General features: G+C 36.6%; 3 protein-coding genes across 11 annotated transcripts; 1 reads left to right on the forward strand and 2 right to left on the reverse strand.

Moving 5' to 3' along the window:
- Nucleotides 1-196: 196 nt before the first annotated feature.
- LOC7479728 (phosphatidylinositol/phosphatidylcholine transfer protein SFH8) lies at nucleotides 197-6,278 on the forward strand. Of its 7 annotated transcripts, XM_052450886.1 has the most exons (16): nucleotides 206-771; nucleotides 1,016-1,328; nucleotides 2,098-2,197; nucleotides 2,481-2,747; nucleotides 2,836-2,913; nucleotides 3,030-3,131; nucleotides 3,220-3,269; nucleotides 3,366-3,465; nucleotides 3,590-3,688; nucleotides 3,774-3,887; nucleotides 4,066-4,177; nucleotides 4,745-5,142; nucleotides 5,476-5,550; nucleotides 5,648-5,744; nucleotides 5,853-5,890; nucleotides 5,930-6,278. In XM_052450886.1, exons 1-14 carry the CDS (start codon nucleotides 738-740, stop codon nucleotides 5,666-5,668), a joined length of 1,863 nt encoding a protein of 620 aa, XP_052306846.1. In that variant the 5' UTR covers nucleotides 206-737; the 3' UTR covers nucleotides 5,669-5,744; nucleotides 5,853-5,890; nucleotides 5,930-6,278. The 7 variants fall into 7 exon arrangements, with proteins under 7 accessions (XP_024451806.2, XP_024451805.2, XP_024451804.2 ...); XM_024596037.2 differs by having other exon boundaries at nucleotides 200-771; nucleotides 3,590-3,655; nucleotides 5,853-6,278; XM_024596036.2 differs by having other exon boundaries at nucleotides 203-771; nucleotides 5,857-6,278.
- LOC7479729 (protein HYPER-SENSITIVITY-RELATED 4) lies at nucleotides 5,645-8,298 on the reverse strand. Its single transcript, XM_002301982.4, has 2 exons — nucleotides 6,983-8,298; nucleotides 5,645-6,840 (listed from the first exon to the last, which is right to left on the reverse strand). Exons 1-2 carry the CDS (start codon nucleotides 7,949-7,951, stop codon nucleotides 6,469-6,471), a joined length of 1,341 nt encoding a protein of 446 aa, XP_002302018.3. The 5' UTR covers nucleotides 7,952-8,298; the 3' UTR covers nucleotides 5,645-6,468.
- A 2,076-nt stretch (nucleotides 8,299-10,374) lies between these two features.
- LOC7471939 (inositol-pentakisphosphate 2-kinase) lies at nucleotides 10,375-16,153 on the reverse strand. 3 transcript variants are annotated; one of them, XR_008058579.1, is made up of 10 exons: nucleotides 15,880-16,153; nucleotides 15,672-15,793; nucleotides 15,343-15,552; nucleotides 15,084-15,231; nucleotides 14,776-14,816; nucleotides 14,548-14,658; nucleotides 13,832-14,425; nucleotides 13,308-13,487; nucleotides 11,160-12,202; nucleotides 10,375-10,941 (listed from the first exon to the last, which is right to left on the reverse strand). XR_008058579.1 is itself a non-coding variant. In XM_052450690.1 (9 exons), the coding sequence occupies exons 2-8, from the start codon at nucleotides 15,771-15,773 to the stop codon at nucleotides 13,332-13,334; spliced, it is 1,362 nt and encodes a 453-aa protein (XP_052306650.1). In that variant the 5' UTR covers nucleotides 15,774-15,793; nucleotides 15,880-16,153; the 3' UTR covers nucleotides 12,857-13,194; nucleotides 13,308-13,331. The 3 variants fall into 3 exon arrangements, 2 of the variants coding, with proteins under 2 accessions (XP_052306649.1, XP_052306650.1); XM_052450690.1 differs by lacking the exons at nucleotides 10,375-10,941; nucleotides 11,160-12,202 and adding an exon at nucleotides 12,857-13,194; XM_052450689.1 differs by lacking the exon at nucleotides 10,375-10,941 and having other exon boundaries at nucleotides 11,658-13,487; nucleotides 15,880-16,152.
- Between the last annotated feature and the right edge of the window lie 2,571 nt (nucleotides 16,154-18,724).

Raw genomic sequence — 18,724 nt, forward strand, 5'->3', positions numbered from 1 at the left:
GCTGGTCCTGTGAACACGTCACCTTTTGTTTTACTAATATTATGAATTTATTCTGATTAATAAAAAAGAAACAAAAACAAAATATGATGGATGCAACCTTGAACCAACGATCCAGTTTAAATTGATGGGTCGGTAATCCAATGGTTGACCACCGATTGGATGAGCCACCGAACAACAGGTCAAATTGACAGGTCGGTGACCCGGGGGCATCACCCGATCACCTCAATCCAAATTGATTTCAGTTTCTAGACGGGAAAAAAAAAGAAACGAAAACAAGAAGGCAGTTAAAACGAAACAACCACGCGGTGTCGGCTGTAAAACTCCCGCCAAAGCAAAAATCCCAGTTGGCTCCACCAGCTATCGCCGTTGGCTCTAGCCTCCAGGACCCACCAGCACACTCAACAGCCATGCAATAAAGATCAGCCGCATCTATACGCACCGTCTCTTCGCCTCTCCACCTTCCACTCTTCTTCAGTTAAAAAACAACTTTTTATTCGCTCATTTACAGATAATTACTACTGCTCCTCTTCTTTTCTTCAGTTTATCAATTTCCATTTCGTAACGCTCCTTCTCCTTCCGTCACCACTACCTTTTCCTCTACCAGCAGAAGCAGTCCATGGCAGTTTAAAAAGATTCTTCTGAACTCCGTCAAAAAAAAATCCAAATAAGCAATACAACAGTTACCACAGTCCTTAATTATTATTATTATTTTGTAATATTGATCTCTAATTCTTCACATGTCGAGTCCGTCGGATAGCTTAGGGAGGCCTTGTAAGTTCTCTCGTTCTTTAATTATTGAATTTGATTTTTGTCATAAATTCTGTACCAATTTTTTTTTTAATTTTCTTTGGCGGAACAATCTTTGTTTAGAAATCACAGTTTACTAGATTATCAAAATTGTGAAAATTAAGCAATTTTGGAAAGAAAATAGTGGTTTAAATTGTAATGACTTGTTCTAAAACCATGGAATTAAATTTTTTAATAACCTTTTTTTTTAATTATTTGATGCTTTTAGGTCTTGAGGGGTTCTCTAGTAATGAAGAGAAAAGAGAGAGGAAATCGGATTTTGAGAACTCAGAGGAAGAAAGGAAGACTAGAATTGGGAGTTTGAAAAGGAAAGCAATGAAGGCGTCTAGTAAACTCAGGCGTTCTCTCACGAAAAGCAAGAAAAAAGGTACTGGTGGCTGCGGTGGTGGCGAAGGGGTTTCTGCTGCAATTGAGGATGTTCGAGATGTTGAGGAGCTTCGGGTTGTAGATTCATTTAAACAGTTACTTATGGCGGACGATTTGCTTCCTGCTAGACATGATGATTATCATATGTTATTGAGGTTCCTTTTCTTCTTTGCTTGCTTGTAGTGCTGATTACGGTCTTGATAAAATATTTTCTTTGCTTTCGTCATTTTTATTTTAATTCATCAAATGTTCTCTTATTGATTGCTTGTTAGCCCGTGTCCTTTGTTTTATTGATTATTTAAATAATCGTTTGCTTCAGTAAATTCGGAATGGGTTTTGTCAGGTTTTTAGGTGTTACATCCTCTTTCAAATATTATTCAGAGGCTGATTATGTAATTTGCCAATTGCTTTGTCAATAAATAAATCAAGATTGGCCTGTAAAAAACTGGGAAAATGATTGGCTGCTTGAAGTCTTCAATGCTATGATGCAAGACGAATGGGAAAATGATTGACTATGTGGTGTTCCTGATTTCTTTTTGAAGCTCCCCTTTGACTTCACCTGGTTAGATTGTCATCCAATTATTTAGCTCCTTTTTTGTTTGTCCTTTTATGAATTTCAATTTCAATTGCAGAAGTGATGAGAGGGTCGCCAATTAACAGTGATAGCTGCATTGTTCATTTTGGTTTTCAAATCAATCAAATATAGGCTGTGGTATGAGCATTTACAGTGGTTGTTTCATGTTCAGATTTCGTCTTTCTAAGTAAACTTTTATGAGGTTCAATGATCGTGTACACATTGGAAGTGAGAGCTGTTATTAATGTTTCTATTTTCACATATTTCTTGATGCTCAAAATGAGGAATAGTTGGTTCAGCTTAGCAGAACTTTTGTGCAGCGTCAATACTAAAGAATCTCGTTTTTGCAGGTTCTTAAAAGCAAGGAAGTTTGATGTTGAGAAAGCCAAACAGATGTGGGCCAACATGCTACAGTGGAGGAAAGACTTCGGTACTGACACAATTTTGGAGGTAACGCTAACACAATCCTTCTCCATTTCTGTATCCTTACATCTTCATTTTATGGTGGCTATTCTTAGAGAAATTTTTAGGTAGACTAAGTCTACCACCTCACTCATAGACTGATCCGATAAACACAAGACACTAGGATAAAATACAGCGGTCTCCGCTTGTTGATGTATGCATTCCACATGATTTTGTCTATCTATCTTCGCCTAGTCTATGAGTGATGCGGTAGACTTAGTCTATGAAGTAAATAATTTCTCCTATTCTTAAGTTTAGTGGCATTGTTCAGGATTTCGAGTTCAGTGAGTTGAAAGAAGTTCTAAAGTACTACCCTCAGGGTTATCATGGTGTAGATAAGGATGGGAGACCCGTTTACATCGAAAGACTTGGAAAAGTTGATTCCAGCAAACTTATGGAAGTGACCACTTTAGAAAGATATTTGAGATATCACGTGCAGGAGTTTGAAAAGACATTCACGATTAAGTTTCCAGCTTGCTCCATTGCCGCAAAGAGACACATAGATTCAAGTACAACTATTTTGGATGTGCAAGGACTTGTATGTTTTATTTATTAATATCGGGTTTTTTTTATACCTCTTCGAGGTTGTTACATTCTGCTTTCTTTTTTAACAAATTTTTCTCCAGGGTTTAAAAAACTTCAACAAGTCCGCACGAGAACTCATCATTCAGCTCCAGAAGATTGATGGTGACAACTATCCTGAGGTATGTGATTTTGCTCTCAATTTTCATAGAAGTTTTTCTTTAACACTGATTCTTATGCCTAAAAATCAAGTTGGGAAGCTATTTTGTTACAAGAGCTAAAACAGAAAATTGCACAGACACTTTGCAGAATGTTTGTCATTAATGCTGGTCCTGGTTTTAAGCTGCTCTGGAAAACAGTGAAATCTTTTCTCGATCCCAACACAGCTTCCAAGATTTATGTGAGTAGTGCTTTCCTTAGTTTTGTTGAATTGCCTAACATTTACAGTTGACAGATGTATACTAGCTGATTTTGGAATTTTAACTCAGGTTCTTGGTAACAAGTACCAGAGCAAGTTGCTTGAAATAATAGGCTCTAGGTAACAAAATTCTACGATTATTTCCTTGCTAGTTATCTTCCCTTTCAATTATACAAACTGTCTAAAACTTTTAAAAATAACTTGGAATTTGTTCAGTGAGTTGCCCGAGTTTTTAGGTGGTAGCTGTACTTGTACTGATCAGGGAGGCTGTATGAGATCTGACAAGGGGCCGTGGAAAGATCCGAACATTTTAAAGGTGTGGTGATTACTTTAAATTCTATGTGGTGCCTTTGTATGTTGAAACACCATTATTCAGACTTCTGTTTTTGGTAAAGCGCTTTTCTAATATGTTCATGTTATATGATTAATTGTCCGTCCAGATGGTTCTCACTGGTGAAGCACAATATTCCAGACAAATAGTAACTATTTCAAATAGTGAGGGCAGGGTAATTGCTTATGACAAGCCATTCAATCCAATGGTAAACTCTCTCGGGAAAGCTTTTGTCTTGTACGATACTCAACTGCATGTTCTCTAACTTGGTTTTTTTTTTTTGGCTGAGCCAGATAAAAACAAGTGATACTTCCACTGCAGAGTCAGGATCTGAAGTGGAAGATGTTGGCTCTCCGAAGCCAACTGGGAGCTATTTACTGCCAAGCCTGGTTCCTGTCTCTGAAGAAGTAAGTTTTTCTGAAAGTTTAGATGTACGAGTCTATGTGAAGTTTAGTTGAAGTTGTTTTACTTTAGAAGATTGATACATTAAAAGTATCCTCCAACAGAATGCATTCCTTGAATGAAATGCAAGTGTGTCTGTGGGTTTTGAGTGTATATATAATGCTAATATTTTAAATTATACAGGCTAGGGTGGCTGGTAAGACGAGTGCTGCCATTTTCCCTGATAACAATGGAAATATACCTATAATTGACAAGACAGTGGATGCTGAATTTCAAGATTCATCTACTTCCACAGGTTAGCAAGATTCAACGCTATCATATGGATAAATTCTGACTGGTAACTGTTAGTGACTAGGGTCGATGTATGCAGAACTTGTGTAGATGGATTTTGTTGTAATAGATAGAGATAGGGTATCCTAGGATTGTGGCTGCCTTCTGGTTCTGCTGCCTCCTTGGTGTGGCAGCCCTGAGAAGGGAACTTTGAAATGAAGTTAAATGTAATATTCCTTTTATTGTAGTTTCACCCTTAGAGTTCCATTTTCCTTGTTTTTCCTTTGGGGAAATTAAAAAAACACCAATCATAGTAGGTGGGATGTTATGATACTTGGATATAAAAACATTACACTTTCAGGGCCTTTATATGGAGATCCAGACGTCTCCCTATTGTTTTGGGAGAACATTAATTAAGAGACAAGTCATGGATCTTTTTCGCCTGGCTCATGCTCTAATTATCTTTTCTGATAAGGGGTATCACCATGACTAGTTGGATTTCACGAGGACTTCACTGGTTTAGGTTGGAGTAAATGTTACTTGATATGATATTATATCAGATGCTGAACAAAATTAATGAAATTGGTTGCAGGCACACCTTCTCTGTTAAGTGTAGAGAAGATTTCAGAAGGAATCTCTGCTCGTACCTGGGCTGTGCTTGTGGCCGTCTTCATAACCCTTCTTGCTTTCTTCCGTTCAATGGCATTTTGGAAGGCCAAGAAACACTCTGCATCTGATTCTGCCAGTGACATTACTGACCTGACCTTTGAATCGGCGCCAAAGGAGGAATTCCGACCCCCTTCTCCCACTCCAGGGTTTACTGAGGCAGACCTTCTTTCATCTGTCATGAAAAGGCTGGGTGAACTTGAGCAGAAGGTTGACACATTACAGACAATACCTTTCCAGATGCCTTGTGAAAAAGAGGAGCTACTTAATGCTGCTGTTTATCGTGTGGATGCATTAGAAGCAGAGCTAATTGCAACGAAAAAGGTAACTGTCTCTCTTGTTTAGATATTTTTCTGGTAGAAATAAGTCTTCACCAACTGAATATGAAGCTATTAGATACATGAATCTCACTGGGTGTAGTTGATGGGATGGAGTGGGGTTGTATCTGAGTGTTGGGCAAGCCAAACAGGTTTGATGCCAATACCTCATTTTTCTGATGGCTCTTCGCCACCATGTTTTCTGCATTTAACAAATAACTATAATTTTTAGGAATACTTGTTTAATCAGAAATTGATAATGTGAACCTTTGGATGGAAAGAAAATTTGTACTTGTGGTCCATGTGGCATATTTCTAACCATCATGCTTCTCACTCAAAGGCTTTGCACGAAGCTTTGATCAGGCTAGAAGAAGTTCTTGCATATGTAGATGGTTGTGAAAAGGCAAGTTTTCAGGTAAGAGTATAATCTTTCATCTGCATTTTAAAAGCACAGATCGAAAGCACCACTTTTTTTCATTCACTGACATCAAGGATTTGGCTGCCTGATGCAGAAAAAGAAGTTTTGCTGGTGAAGAGGTTTCTGCACAGGAGGAATTTATGTTGATACCTTCGTTAATTTCCATAATTAATCTTCCACAGATATACAAGGTAATATTCCAATTTGCGCTGGATGAGAATTTGGCATCCATAAAAAAGAGGGTGGGGCTGTTGCTCCTGTTGTGGTTTGCCTTCGTGAGATAAGTTGATTCTTTTCAGGAAGGTCCTTATGCGTGGACTGTGGAGAGATGCAATTTTTGGATGTACGTTGAGTAAATCAGAGGAGAGGCCAATTGTAGCTTAATTGGCGTGTTGCTGTTAAGAGAAGATACCAGAATGAGAAGCGCTTTCCTGGCATTTTGTCTATTCTACATGAAATTGAAATGCAAGCCTGTAGTGTTTATTACTGAGAATTTGCACCAGTAGGCACAGACCATTATTTGGGCAAGTAGCGTTGTGCCTTGTTTATTATAAAAAAAAAATTACGCCTGAAGTCTTTTCACATGTAGATAGGGAAGTGTAAGGGATGTGAACATTGACCAAGAGGAAGAGAGGGAGAAGGTAGGATCCCTGATAAACAATTTGCCCGGATGCTAGGCTGCGAAAAGACGGCAATGTAATAACAGAAACGATTTCACCTGATCATTCACATTTGCCGTTCACGTTTTCAGTTTAACTGATAATTTATCCATGCAGCAGCAAGCACATGTCGAAACCCATGTGCAACTGCACAGCAGATTTTGGAGAAAGCATGCTGCAATCAAGCAGACAATCACAATCAAAATGAGGAACTTACACGACCAGTTTCAGATGTTAAACCAATGCTTATCAGCTTTCAATTATTCCTGCTAGTTTCAGATGTTTCCTTGTCATGGAGGAACTTGATTAGTCCTTGAAGTGCAACTTCTGGATCCTCGCTTTTCATTAGCTCTCCAGCAACTTCTGCAGGTGTAGCCTGTACTTTCTCTATCAGCTCCTTAATTTCTCCGAATAAGGGATGCTCTTGAAGACGCAAATAATTAAGTGCCAGTGTCTTGAAACCATTGAAAGTGCAATAGGACATGTGCAAGTGGACATCCATACGCCCTGGTCTTAGTAATGCTGGATCAAGCTGGTCCTTGTGATTTGTTGTGAACACTAATATTCTTTCATCTCCAGAACTTGACCACAAGCCATCAATAAAATTCAGAAGGCCAGACAGAGTTACCTGTGACAAAAACATGACTTTGTTAGTAGCATTAAACAAACTTACACGACCAGTCTCAGTTCGCAACTCGAGAGATACCCCACTCCTTGTATATATCATATTCGAACTCGGACATCCAAGTGAAAAATGGCATTGAAATTACCTCATCATCTTCCACGGACTCGAAAGACCGATCAATATCCTCTATCACTAACATTGACCGATTGCCTGTGCCAATCAACAACCTCCTCAAATCTGAATTGCATTGAACCTCTTTTAAGTCCAAATCATAAACATCAAATCTGAGATAATTAGCCATGGCTGCAACTAAGCTTGACTTCCCTGTTCCAGGTGGTCCATGAAACAAGTACCCGCGTTTCCAAGCCTTGCCTACCCTCCTATAAAACTCCCTACTTTCTACAAACCTATCTAGATCCTCAATCAATTCCCTTTTCATCTCTGGGTCCATTGCTATTGTATCAAACGTAGCAGGATGATCAAACTTGATAGAACCCCAATAATCAGGACCATTATAGTCAATAGTATGCAGTTTCACTGTCTTTTTTTCTTCCTTTATTGCTTTAGCTTTTTGCAAAATATAAGGAAAATATGAACTCAAAACCATGTCCCTGTGCTTTTTATGACAAGCTAGCTCGAAATATCGTACCTCAGACCTTGAAAAGGCACTGTCTTGGCGTTTCTTGTTAGAAGAAACTAGCCCATCAACACGAGACGCCGCAACCCACTTAAACTTGACTCCCTTAAACACATCAAAAAGTTCCTGATTTTTATCAACACTAACTTCTAGTTCATCCTCCTTTTCTTGCTGATGTACCTTGATTTTACGCGTCGAAGGCAATAACTTTGAGCCTAAATACACGTTAGCAGCCTTGAACATTCGGTTCGCAACGAGTCCGTCAGATTCTTCAATGACAATAGTGAGCTGGGATGATAAACGGGATGATATTTTTTGAAGGCTCGAAGACAAATATTCCTTGACAGAATCGGGAAAGAGTTCGTTTATGATAGAGCGAAAGAGAATGGCAGAGGCAGTGAGAGAAGCTGCCACCGACAAGATAGTTTCATAGTGAGGAGGTGGTGGCCGTGGCAAGCTCTCCTTCGAGAACCACATAGTTTCTACTTGTTAGTTGAGTAAGATTGTCAAAGCTTGAAGACAATAAAAACTTGTTATTGCTGCAGATTTTTGCTGTCTTGGTGGGAGAAAAAAACCCCTGTTAAGAGACAAATAGGAAGAGCTCTCTCCAGAACTTTCTAACAGAGCCATGCTTGTTGAGAAAGAAATTTTTTGAGTATTGTGAAGGGGGAAATAGGACAACCTCTCTCCAGAACTCTCTCATAGCTTCGGTTTTTAATTCTCAAAAAATTTGACCTCTCTAGACTTTACCTCAGCAGGCATGTTCCTCACATTTATTTACCTCGGTGCAAATCCCAAAGAGATGAAAATATGTGAATATTGGCTTCACATGATAATTCATATAAAAAAATAAAAAAATAAACATAGTACACGAGATCATAAGTGGACTGTACATTGTGGGCTAGTATTTCTTGTTGAGAATATAGTGATAGGTCTAGTATTAAGGGTCATGTGATATGGCCTATATTGATAATTGGGCCAAACATGGCCCGTATAGTGTTAAGAAATTAGATTCTTGAGCCCGTTGGCTTCACTAGATCATTAACAACAAAAAAAAAACAGAGATTCGATTCGGTGTGAAAAAAATTTAATGGTAAAAATTGAGTGAAGAAGAGAAAATTAGGTGCATCATCAATTATTTATAGATAGTTGTGTAAACGTGAAGAAATCCAAAGTGTGACCACTTCCAAGTCTTTTTCCTCATAAATAAGCTTTTAATGTTTATAAAGAAAAGACACGTATATAGTTCTAAAACTCGGCCCGGCTCAGCAGGTCGATCCGGGACTCGGCCGACCCGGGGCTGAAATCAGGCCGGGTTGAAGAAAAAACAGAGAAAGAAAAAACTCGATGTGACCCGGCTAACCCGGCAAGTTGACTCGGCAACTCGATCAAAAATTCAGTTGCAACCCGTTGATTTTTGTGTTTTTTTACTAAAATAACATCATTTTCATTTAAAAAAATAATTAACCCGAGCGACTCGGTGACCCTGTCAAAACTCAAAACCCGAATCTTAAACCGGACAGGGTCTAAAAACTATGAACACATCACTCAATTATCTAATATCCTTGTTAATACATCTATTTTCAAATACCAAGTGAATCCCATGTCGGGGAAACAAACACACCTTTTAAGTTTTGTCAGCCCAACAACACACATTGGAGGTCTTTAATTTTATTTTTTAGAGTACAATGTGTTTTTTAAAAATATTTTTAATTACAAATTATATTAATTTTTTTATTTTTTTATTTTTTATATAAGTGCATAAAAACAATTGAGAAATATAATATTTTTACTGTATAACTTTATATACTAGAATAACAAAAATAGATCGTATGATTAAACATATTATTTTCTACCGTGATATTACATCTCATAGAATTTTTTTTATTATAGTTTGCTCATTTAAGCTAAAATGTAAAATTAGAATTCTTTTCATTTTATTTCATTAATTTTTTATATTCATTCAAAGTAAAAAAAAAAATAGTGGGAACTAGAATGAAACAAGAATGTTTACTTCTATAATCTGATCGCTTTGTGTTTTTTACTTCACAATAATTCAGGATTTAATATCATAAGAAACGATAAATTTCTCGTCTTGAAATTTAATAGGATGGATTCCATCTCGATGGTATCGAATAACTACGGTAAATACTTGAATAACAAGGAAGATTACACAAGGTCCCTCTTCTTTTTAATGTCATGAGGTCCTAACTTCTACGGCAAGGCGAGGGTAGCTACTAAAGTAAATGTATCATAAATCATTGTCAGAATCTTACACATTCCTGACGAGGCTGAGAGATTATAGCACATGTTGAAATAATATTTTTTATTTTTTAAAATTTATTTTTAAAATTAGCGCATCAAAACAATTTAAAATATAAAAAAATTAATTTTTAACAAAAAAAATTAATTTTATTTAAAACACGGGTACAACCGCGTTTCCAAACGCTCACTAAAAGGATCATCCTATTTGTTTTTGTATTTTAAAAAAATTTAAATTTTTTTATTTTTTTATTTTAAATTAATATGTTTTTGGTGTTTTTAGATCATTTTTATGCATTAATATTAAAAATAATTTTTAAAAAATAAAAAAAAAAATTTTAATATATTTTCCAAGTGAAAAGTATTTTAAAAATCAATAAACAATATACTTTCAAACAGATTAATCTAGAGGGCTTGATCTAGAGCTTCATTGGTCTCACAATAAAATTCAGTGGGAATGTAATATTGAATATCCTCATTGACCTGCCTGTTGTAAACATTTTACGATACAAATTCTGTGAACTGAGATCATCCAAACTACCACGTACTGACTGCTTATGGACTTTGGAGGATCAAAAGGATCGGAATCGGTCTCTCTATCTCCATGTTTCAGGGAGAACACAAGGATACAACCTCCATTCATAAAAATTTAAGCAGATAGTTCTGTCATAATTAGGTACATGGCAGATTGGTGTTTCCGGTGAACCACATGCATAGATTTTGTAGAGCAAATAAAGCAGTGGTTCAGCCACGGTATCAGGTTGATGAACAGCAATAAATGGTTCATAGGACATGAAATAAAACACATTAAGCCCTCTAAACGCTCCATACAACAATATTTTTCTTATTTACATAATGGTGCAATAACTGTAAAAATCATCATTAACCACATACCACACATCGCATCTCTGACATGTCTTTGGAGTATAAGGAATAACCATGCCCTTCGTGTCTTTCATAACGTCTTTCTTATATGGGTCATCTTTCTTCTCTTCCTTGGGAGGCCCTATGCTCGTAATTGCTGCAGATTTTCTAAATTTTCTCACCTTGCAAATGATCTTCACTGGATCAGCTTCACCTATTACAGTCACCGTATTCTTTGACGGATCGAGGACAATAGAAGTTATCCCTTCTATTGTTGCAATTAACTTCATCACCTTCTTCCTGCATTTTGAACAGAGCAGTTCCACTGACACGACAGTTTTCTGCACAGAAAAATAAACTCAGTTTCCTCCGTACTTTCTCTTACTCATAACAGAGAAAATTTAAGCCGCAGCAGATATGGTGAAAAAGTAGTGCAGAGTGTCAGTGTGAGCAGAGAATGACTCGGGACAATGCTTAGTAAATACAAGAGTACCAGATAAAACTTTACATGAACTTAAAAGCACATATAATAGTGTTTTAAGAGTTCAGGAAGCACAACCTTTGACATGGCTTGGCAGAGTAAGATAAATTATGCAATGGATACAGAGGCTATGGAGGAATTCAGAGTTGGTATAAATAGATTGTTTGATGTACTTATTTTACCTCGATCATGTAACAATGATTGGAAGGTTGAATATTACATTTACTTCCATGGCGCTGGAAGAAGTTTGGCTGAGGCCTTTATGAAGTAAATGTAAGTAGGTGATAAGTAAATGCCTGTCAGAAGGTACTTGATTGGTTCAACTGTTACCTCCTACACGCATTTATTGAAGAATTTACAAACCCTTGGACACTTTTCATCTACAACATGCCTTTGCGTTCAGTCCTGACACAGCACGCATGAAAAATTGAATCTCAGATCGGCAATGCAGTTGATTTTTCCATTTCCTGTACCACCGCAATAGATCTTCAGGCAATATACTGCCAGCCATATAAAAGGAAAAACATTCCAATGACAAACACAGATTCAACATATGCAGGTGCGAGTCTTCCAAAATTCCGAGAAACGGTTTTGCTGGCCGATATGAACATTCTACAAACACTAATGGCACTCCACCTCTCTCCCCAAAAGTGGAGTGTGAGTGAGACTTTTAAGTGTAGTGCTAATAGTCCCACATGCTAATAGTCCAAGCTTGGGGACTTTACAGAAAATCCAAAGTTACGGTTTTTTACAGGCAAGCCAAACTAGCTTTTAAGCTAGGATGATGATAATAGTAACCTGATATTACATGTTCTCAGTTCAGTAAATTTCTCAGTTCAGCTTTATTGAGAGCCGGGTCAGATGAATGGGCACTGCTTGTCCCCACTTCTGCCACACATTTGTCCTTTTTTGTTGCCCTCAAACTTCAAGATGCCGTGATGGCTCCTGATCCATGCACACAGATGCCTTCTACAACTTGGCAGCTCATTCTTGAGCACATGGAACAGCCACAGGCTGCAGGCAACACGCATGATTGTTCTGCTTGGCCAAACAAAATACGACGCTCAAGTCTTCCTTGCCGGCTGCAGGCAACACGCATGCTGATTTCCAATGCCATTCTTCTGTGAAAGTTGATATTTACCAAACCAGTTAGATTAAGCTTCCAAATCACACATTTACCAATTGCATCATATCCAAATATTGACATGGAACTGAAATGAGAATATACACGCATAGCAAAGAGAAGAGATTATGAAAAAATTGATATAAACAGTTCTGAGAAAGTAAACTTAAACCTCAACTCTCAATTCTGAAAAGCAAAGGGTGATGCTTCCTGCTATTTCAGATGCCATATGCCTCAGTAAATTTAAATCTAGCTGTATAATTTTATAGCCCATGTGGGCTTGGGGATGGAATGGCGGTACAGTAGTTGATGTATCACTTTCTCTGTTGAGCCCACGAACGTGCTTTGTCCCTTTCAACCCTCCCCCCTCATTAAACTCCTCTTAATTAACAACAGAGGATAAAATATTGACTAAATTTCTATATCGGTCGTATGTAAACCGGGGGACATGCACTGTCAAGAAGTTGTATGCAGGCACTGTATATATATTGGTAGCTTGAATCGTATACATACATTCATTTGCAGACTTGAATATTCAAAAAATTTCAATGCACTTCAAACATTTAACGAGGTGAAATTCAACACTCCAACTACATGATACGAATGAAGAGAGACACATAACCAGTCCATGGTTCCTCGGAACACATTGGAATTAAGAGACAAATGTCTTTATTGATTATTCAATGGGCATTGTATAATAGTCCAAGAGTATAAAGTTTGTTTTGGCAGAGGTTATCAGCACAACACATCGAATAATGGGTCAAAAACAAGCTACCCATACATTAATCGATCACTGTGCTAGCAGTCAAAGCCAAAACGCAAAAGTTTGATTAATTTTGTCTCCAACTCCACTTCATTTTATGGGGTCAGACAAGAGGTATGAAAAGGCATAGAATTTCCGAATGCAGCAGCAGCAGCAACGCCTCAATCCCAAACTAATTGGGGTAGGCTATAGTTTACACTTCACATTCTTTAAGGAAATTCAATCTCCTGAAAAGGGAAGAGTTCGTAAACCAAAATATTAACAGTTTCCATCTGCACTTTTACAAGTTACAAGCATTACATCAACAATCAATGCAAAAGATTGCCTAATCAAAACTTACGATCTTTTATAGTCTTGTTGAAACTCAATTTATAGTTTCAATCGCATCCATGGTCCTAGCATTGCCATCTTTATGCTCCATTTCCAACATCTGAGTGAAGCAGTTCAATATCTTCTTGTCCAATTCATAGTAGTCTACCATCTTCTTTAAAGGTTTTAAATCCAAGTCAATGAAATTCACCTAGGCAAATGAAACTTGTATAAGATATAAAACATAGGGGAGGAAAGATGCCTTGCTGGATGAACTTAAACAGTGAACTTTAACATGTTTTACAAGTTAAGATGTAAAGCGATCAATATGGAAGCAAAATGCAGCCATGAATGTGAAAATATTAAACATACCACAAAAATTATAAACGTTCTTGAGTTACAGCACCTTTTAGAGTGGGAATTGCCAAACATGGCACGTGCTCATTTTGTTTCCAATTTCATAATATTGAGACAGAATAGTGATATTGTAGGCCTCCAAGTAATTTGATATTTACCATGCACATCAAAATATACATGAAATATGTTGAAGTGTACCTTGTAATTAAAACTTTGGTTGGTTGACTGTAGGTATACATGAGGAGATCCAAACGCTCCATCTTTCATTGGTCTAAAACTAATCATCAAACTACAGTCCTTTGCAGTAGCAGCTATCAAATAATCCTTTGCAATTTTCAAACTCTCATCCATATGAATGGAATGCAAGGAGGAACATCTATGTGGTGGTCTTGCTTCATCCAACTGTTGGCATATCGCACAAGGCTGACAAACAATGTTGTAATATGCATGAATGGCCCCTTCAATGTCAAAATTATCAAGCCTTTGAACTTCAAGAAGCCCGTCCAATACTCTAGAGCAGTAAACTGCCTCAGCAACAAGCTGTATAAAACTCGTTGTGCGCAAGCCATTTTCAGCCAGGATGATGCCCTCGAGTGCGTCTTCAAAAGCTTTTCCAGCCACAGCATTAGTTCTCTTTATGCCACCGCCCAAGCCCCCGAATATAAGAGAACCATTCAAGAATACACGGAAATTGTTCTGAGGAGTGGTGTACAGATCCTTGATGGCTTTATGTATTCTTTCCTTGGAACCAGAAAACAGATCCAGAGGATCATACTCGCTTAATTCTGATATCTAAAAAGCCAAGTTATTCTAGTGAGAATGATTTACTGAACAAATAACAATAATTGAAAAAAGAAGCATTGGTGCAAAACTTGGCTCAAGAAAAGCAATATGATAAATGGAAGAAAAATTACCTCCTGTTCACGCAACTTCAAGACTTGGTGCATTTGAAAACGAGTAGCACTCCTCTTAACAGAATTTCTTTCAGCTATGAATTCTGATGAAGGGATAAATCCACATTTGGGCTACTTGATGGAAAGAAATAAAAGTTATAAATCCTAGAACGAAAAAATATCACTCACAGAGCAGACGAAAATAAACCAATACCAGCAAGAGAAAAAAACACAGAAAACACAAAGTACCTTTATCTCAACTGATATGCAAGGTTCATCTTTAAGAACACCTGACATTTTAAGAAATTAAAGTAAACATTCATGATTACAGGAACCACATAAAACAGCTCAATCCACTTTCTAATCATAGATGACAGAAACTTTGGTCCTTGCTGCTACAATTCAAATTGATTTTTCTTCTGATTTCAGGGGATTTTCGGTCACACCAAATCTCCCCGCCACTAACTGTATTCTATCTAAATGCAACAAATAAAACATATCATAGCTAGAAAGTCACATTGTATATAAAAAAAACACTTCGAAATGACAGTGATTACCTCCAGGGAATAGAGAATGATCAGACATGATAATCACAAAATCACGTTCCAAATCAACCACTGAAACATCAATTCGCCAAGCCGGACGTTGTTTAATTACATTCTTTTCAACACACTCAAGAAAATCCCTCGTTACTGGCACACGCATCTATCATGATTCCAGAAAAAAAAAAAAAACCAATATTGAAAATCTAAATTACATCATCCATCCATCCATCCATTCATATTCAGTGTGGAAATAAATATCACAAAATCATACCCCAGCATCGACATGTTTGGAACCTAACAAAGGACTCATAACTAGCTGAGTATAAATCTGCTCTGCAATTTCTTTCGTAGGAGAGGTAACTAACTCTTCCACGTCTCTCCATAACAACCGCTCTTCCTCTGTTAATACTGATTGGTTAGAGTCACACTTCGGTGACGACCCGTTCCTTGCTTTTTTTGTTATCCTCATTACTTTCCCAATCTAACATGCATTAAATCATAATTAACCAAAAAAATTAAAATTAGGCACAGATTTTGCAATACAAGTAAAGTGATTAGAACTTTTAACCAGCATTATTTCGCTAATTATACGAAACTTACAAAAGAGGGCGATGATCCAGTGTAGGCGAGAACTATATTAGCAGCACCTTCACCTCTGTAGGACCAATCTGACGCGTCCTTTTGCTCTATTTTGACTTCCATTACTGAATTTGATGTGCTCACTGTGATAAACCTCATTCTACCATCAGATTACCGAGAGAGAGAAAAGAGAAAGAAAAAAAAGGAGAAAAGAGCAAAAGATATTTACCAAAAATTGAGAAGAAAATATCTGTTGTTGCTGCGGACTGTGGATGGTTTCTAAGCCCTAATAGGCTGGTATGCACAGTAAGATAAATTCTGAAGAATCGCGGAGAATGATCCAAATTGAAAGAGGAGGAGAGAAGATTCTTTGCTTTGACTGTCTCAGCCTCGAGAAAGAATAAGAGAGACAGATAGGAGGATATGGTAGTGGGGAATGAGGGGAGTGGAGAAGGAAAAAAGGGATGCCTTATGGCTTTGAGGTGAAATGCGAGGCGGCCTTTTGTCAATTCAATTTTTAGCAGCTAGTTTACTGGTTGAGAGTCGTCGAGAGAGTATCAGATGAGACAAGGCAGTGTTTATTTTTGTGGATGGTTTAGAAAAAATTATATTTGTTTTTAAATTATTTTGGTATATTGATATAAAAATTAAATTTTAAAATATAAAAATTTTATTATTTTAATATTTTTTAAATAAAAAATATTTTCAAAAATAATTATTATTATAATATCAATCATTCCTCCTCGAGAGAGTATCACCCTATGTTTATTTTTATGATTGATAAAAAAGAAAATTATGTTTGTTTTTAAATTATTTATATATGATAATATAAAAAATAATTTTAATGTAATATTTCACATTGACAGGTGAAGAATTGGTAGCTGGCCTTATTAGTAGTGTTGATTGCTAACTTGTTAGATGCGTTTTGGGGTCATGTGTGGTCACCGAGAACAAATCCGTGAGGGTGATAAGGCCTAAAGCTGACAATATCTGGCAGGTTGAGTCAGACTGTTACATTTGGTATCAGAGCCGGCCTCACTGGTTGTCTGGTTGTGCCGACGGGGTTGTCAAGCTCCTTAAGGGGGGTAGATTGTAATATCTCACATTGACGGATGAAGAGTTGGTAGCAGACCTTATTAGTAGTGCTAATTGCTAACTTGTTAGAGCGCGTTTTGGGGCCATGCGTGGTTACCAAGAACAAATCTGTGATGACGGTAAGGCCCAAAACGGACAATATCTGACAGGTTGGAGCAGGCTGTTACATTTGGTATCAGAGCCGACCTCACTGGCTGTCCGATTGTGCCAACGGAGTTGTCAGACTCTTAAGGGTGGTGGATTGTAATATCCAACATTGACGGATGAGGAGTTAGTAGTAGGCCTTATCAATAGTGTTGGTTGCTAACTTGTTATATTTTGGGCCTATGTGTGGTCACCAAGAACAAATATGTGAGGACAGTAAGGCCCAAAGCGCACAATATCTGACAGGTTGGACCAGACTGTTACATTTAAAATATAAAAAAATATTATTTTAATATATCTTAAAATAAAAAAATATTTTAAAAAACAATTATTATTACATTATAGCGAGTGAATGGATGGTAATTTTATTTTATTTTATTTTTTTGTTAGAATGGGTGGTAATTGAATCTATAAAAAAAATATGATAATTATAAAGAAGGAAAAATTTGTCCCTTAAATTCCCAACTGAATCCTCATATCTATCAAGTAGTATTCACGAATTAAGTCTGCCGTTAAAATTTCTCTTTATTTTTTTTAATCGAAGGGCATATACATTCAATTCCTACTTCCAAATCTGCCCCCCTCTAAACAACATTCCTCCAATGCTTCTGAACAAATGAGGTATTAAAGAGAAAATTTAAGGAGAGGGTTAGTTGGGTAATGGGTCTCGTGTCAAAGTATACAGGGGAGAATCAATTGGAATTCTTTTTTGAATAGGGACTCAATTGAAAATTAGGTGATCATTGGGGGTGAATATGTCCTTTGCTTCTTCTTCTTTTTTTTTATCAAACCCCTTTTACCCTAATTAATAATTCAGTTTAAATGAGGAAAAGTGTTGCTGTGGTACTTGGGGAGAAAAAAAGTAACCACGTAGGAGCTGATTGGGGTTAAAGTACCGAGATTCAGGATCCAGAGGCATGTGCTTGCGAAAGTTCGCAAGGTTTTTTAATGGACAGACAATCGATTCGGTATCAAAATTCGAAACCCAAAGAAGAATTTTACACGAGCCCGTGTCGACTGAGGTGAGGGTTACCACATTTGGAAATTGTGATGCACGTTCAACCACGTCTTTTTTAAATATTGAAAGAAAGATATATTAAATTAACTTGGACTAACATATTATATCTACAACTTATATTATAAAACCATGATAACTATATATAAAAAAATTAAAATAAATTATGAAAGCTAATCAATCTAGAAATAAAATACAAAATTGAAAAAAAATATTAAAATAAAAAAAATATCTTAGCCAACCCGAGTCACGAGCTTATGATAACCTCGTGGAAAGCAAATCGAAAAAAATTACAAAGCCTGATTTTCAATCAACTTGGTGTTGAATGGTAGAAAAAAAAATAACTTAAAAAATAATTAAAGTCAACCCGAGCTACCTCGTCGTGACCTAAGCCATGAGACTGGGAAGACTTCATATAAATCAAATTTAAAAAAAAAATACAAAGCTCCATTTTTAGAATTCTAATATTGAAAGTTAAAATCGATAAAAAGATCAATGAGACCGGGATGACTCAATGTAAAACAAATTGAAAAAAAATATATCCCCGCCAAGTTTTTAATCTACTCAATGTTAAATAATAAAAGAAAAGGAAAGGAAAAAAAACTATTCATGTCAACCTAGAATAAAAATAAAAATAAAAACTAAATCTATAAGGTCGGTATATAGCCCAATAAAAAATAATAATCATGGAGCATAATTTTCAAACACAACCTAATATTAACTTATGAAATTAAAAAAATATATATATTAAAAAAACTAGGTTGTTGAAGTTTGAAGGGCTGAATTAAAAAAAAAATTAATAAAAAAAAACACAAAACAA

Source organism: Populus trichocarpa, chromosome 2 (genome assembly GCF_000002775.5).
Source record: "Populus trichocarpa isolate Nisqually-1 chromosome 2, P.trichocarpa_v4.1, whole genome shotgun sequence".
In the NCBI taxonomy this organism is placed as follows: domain Eukaryota; kingdom Viridiplantae; phylum Streptophyta; class Magnoliopsida; order Malpighiales; family Salicaceae; genus Populus; species Populus trichocarpa.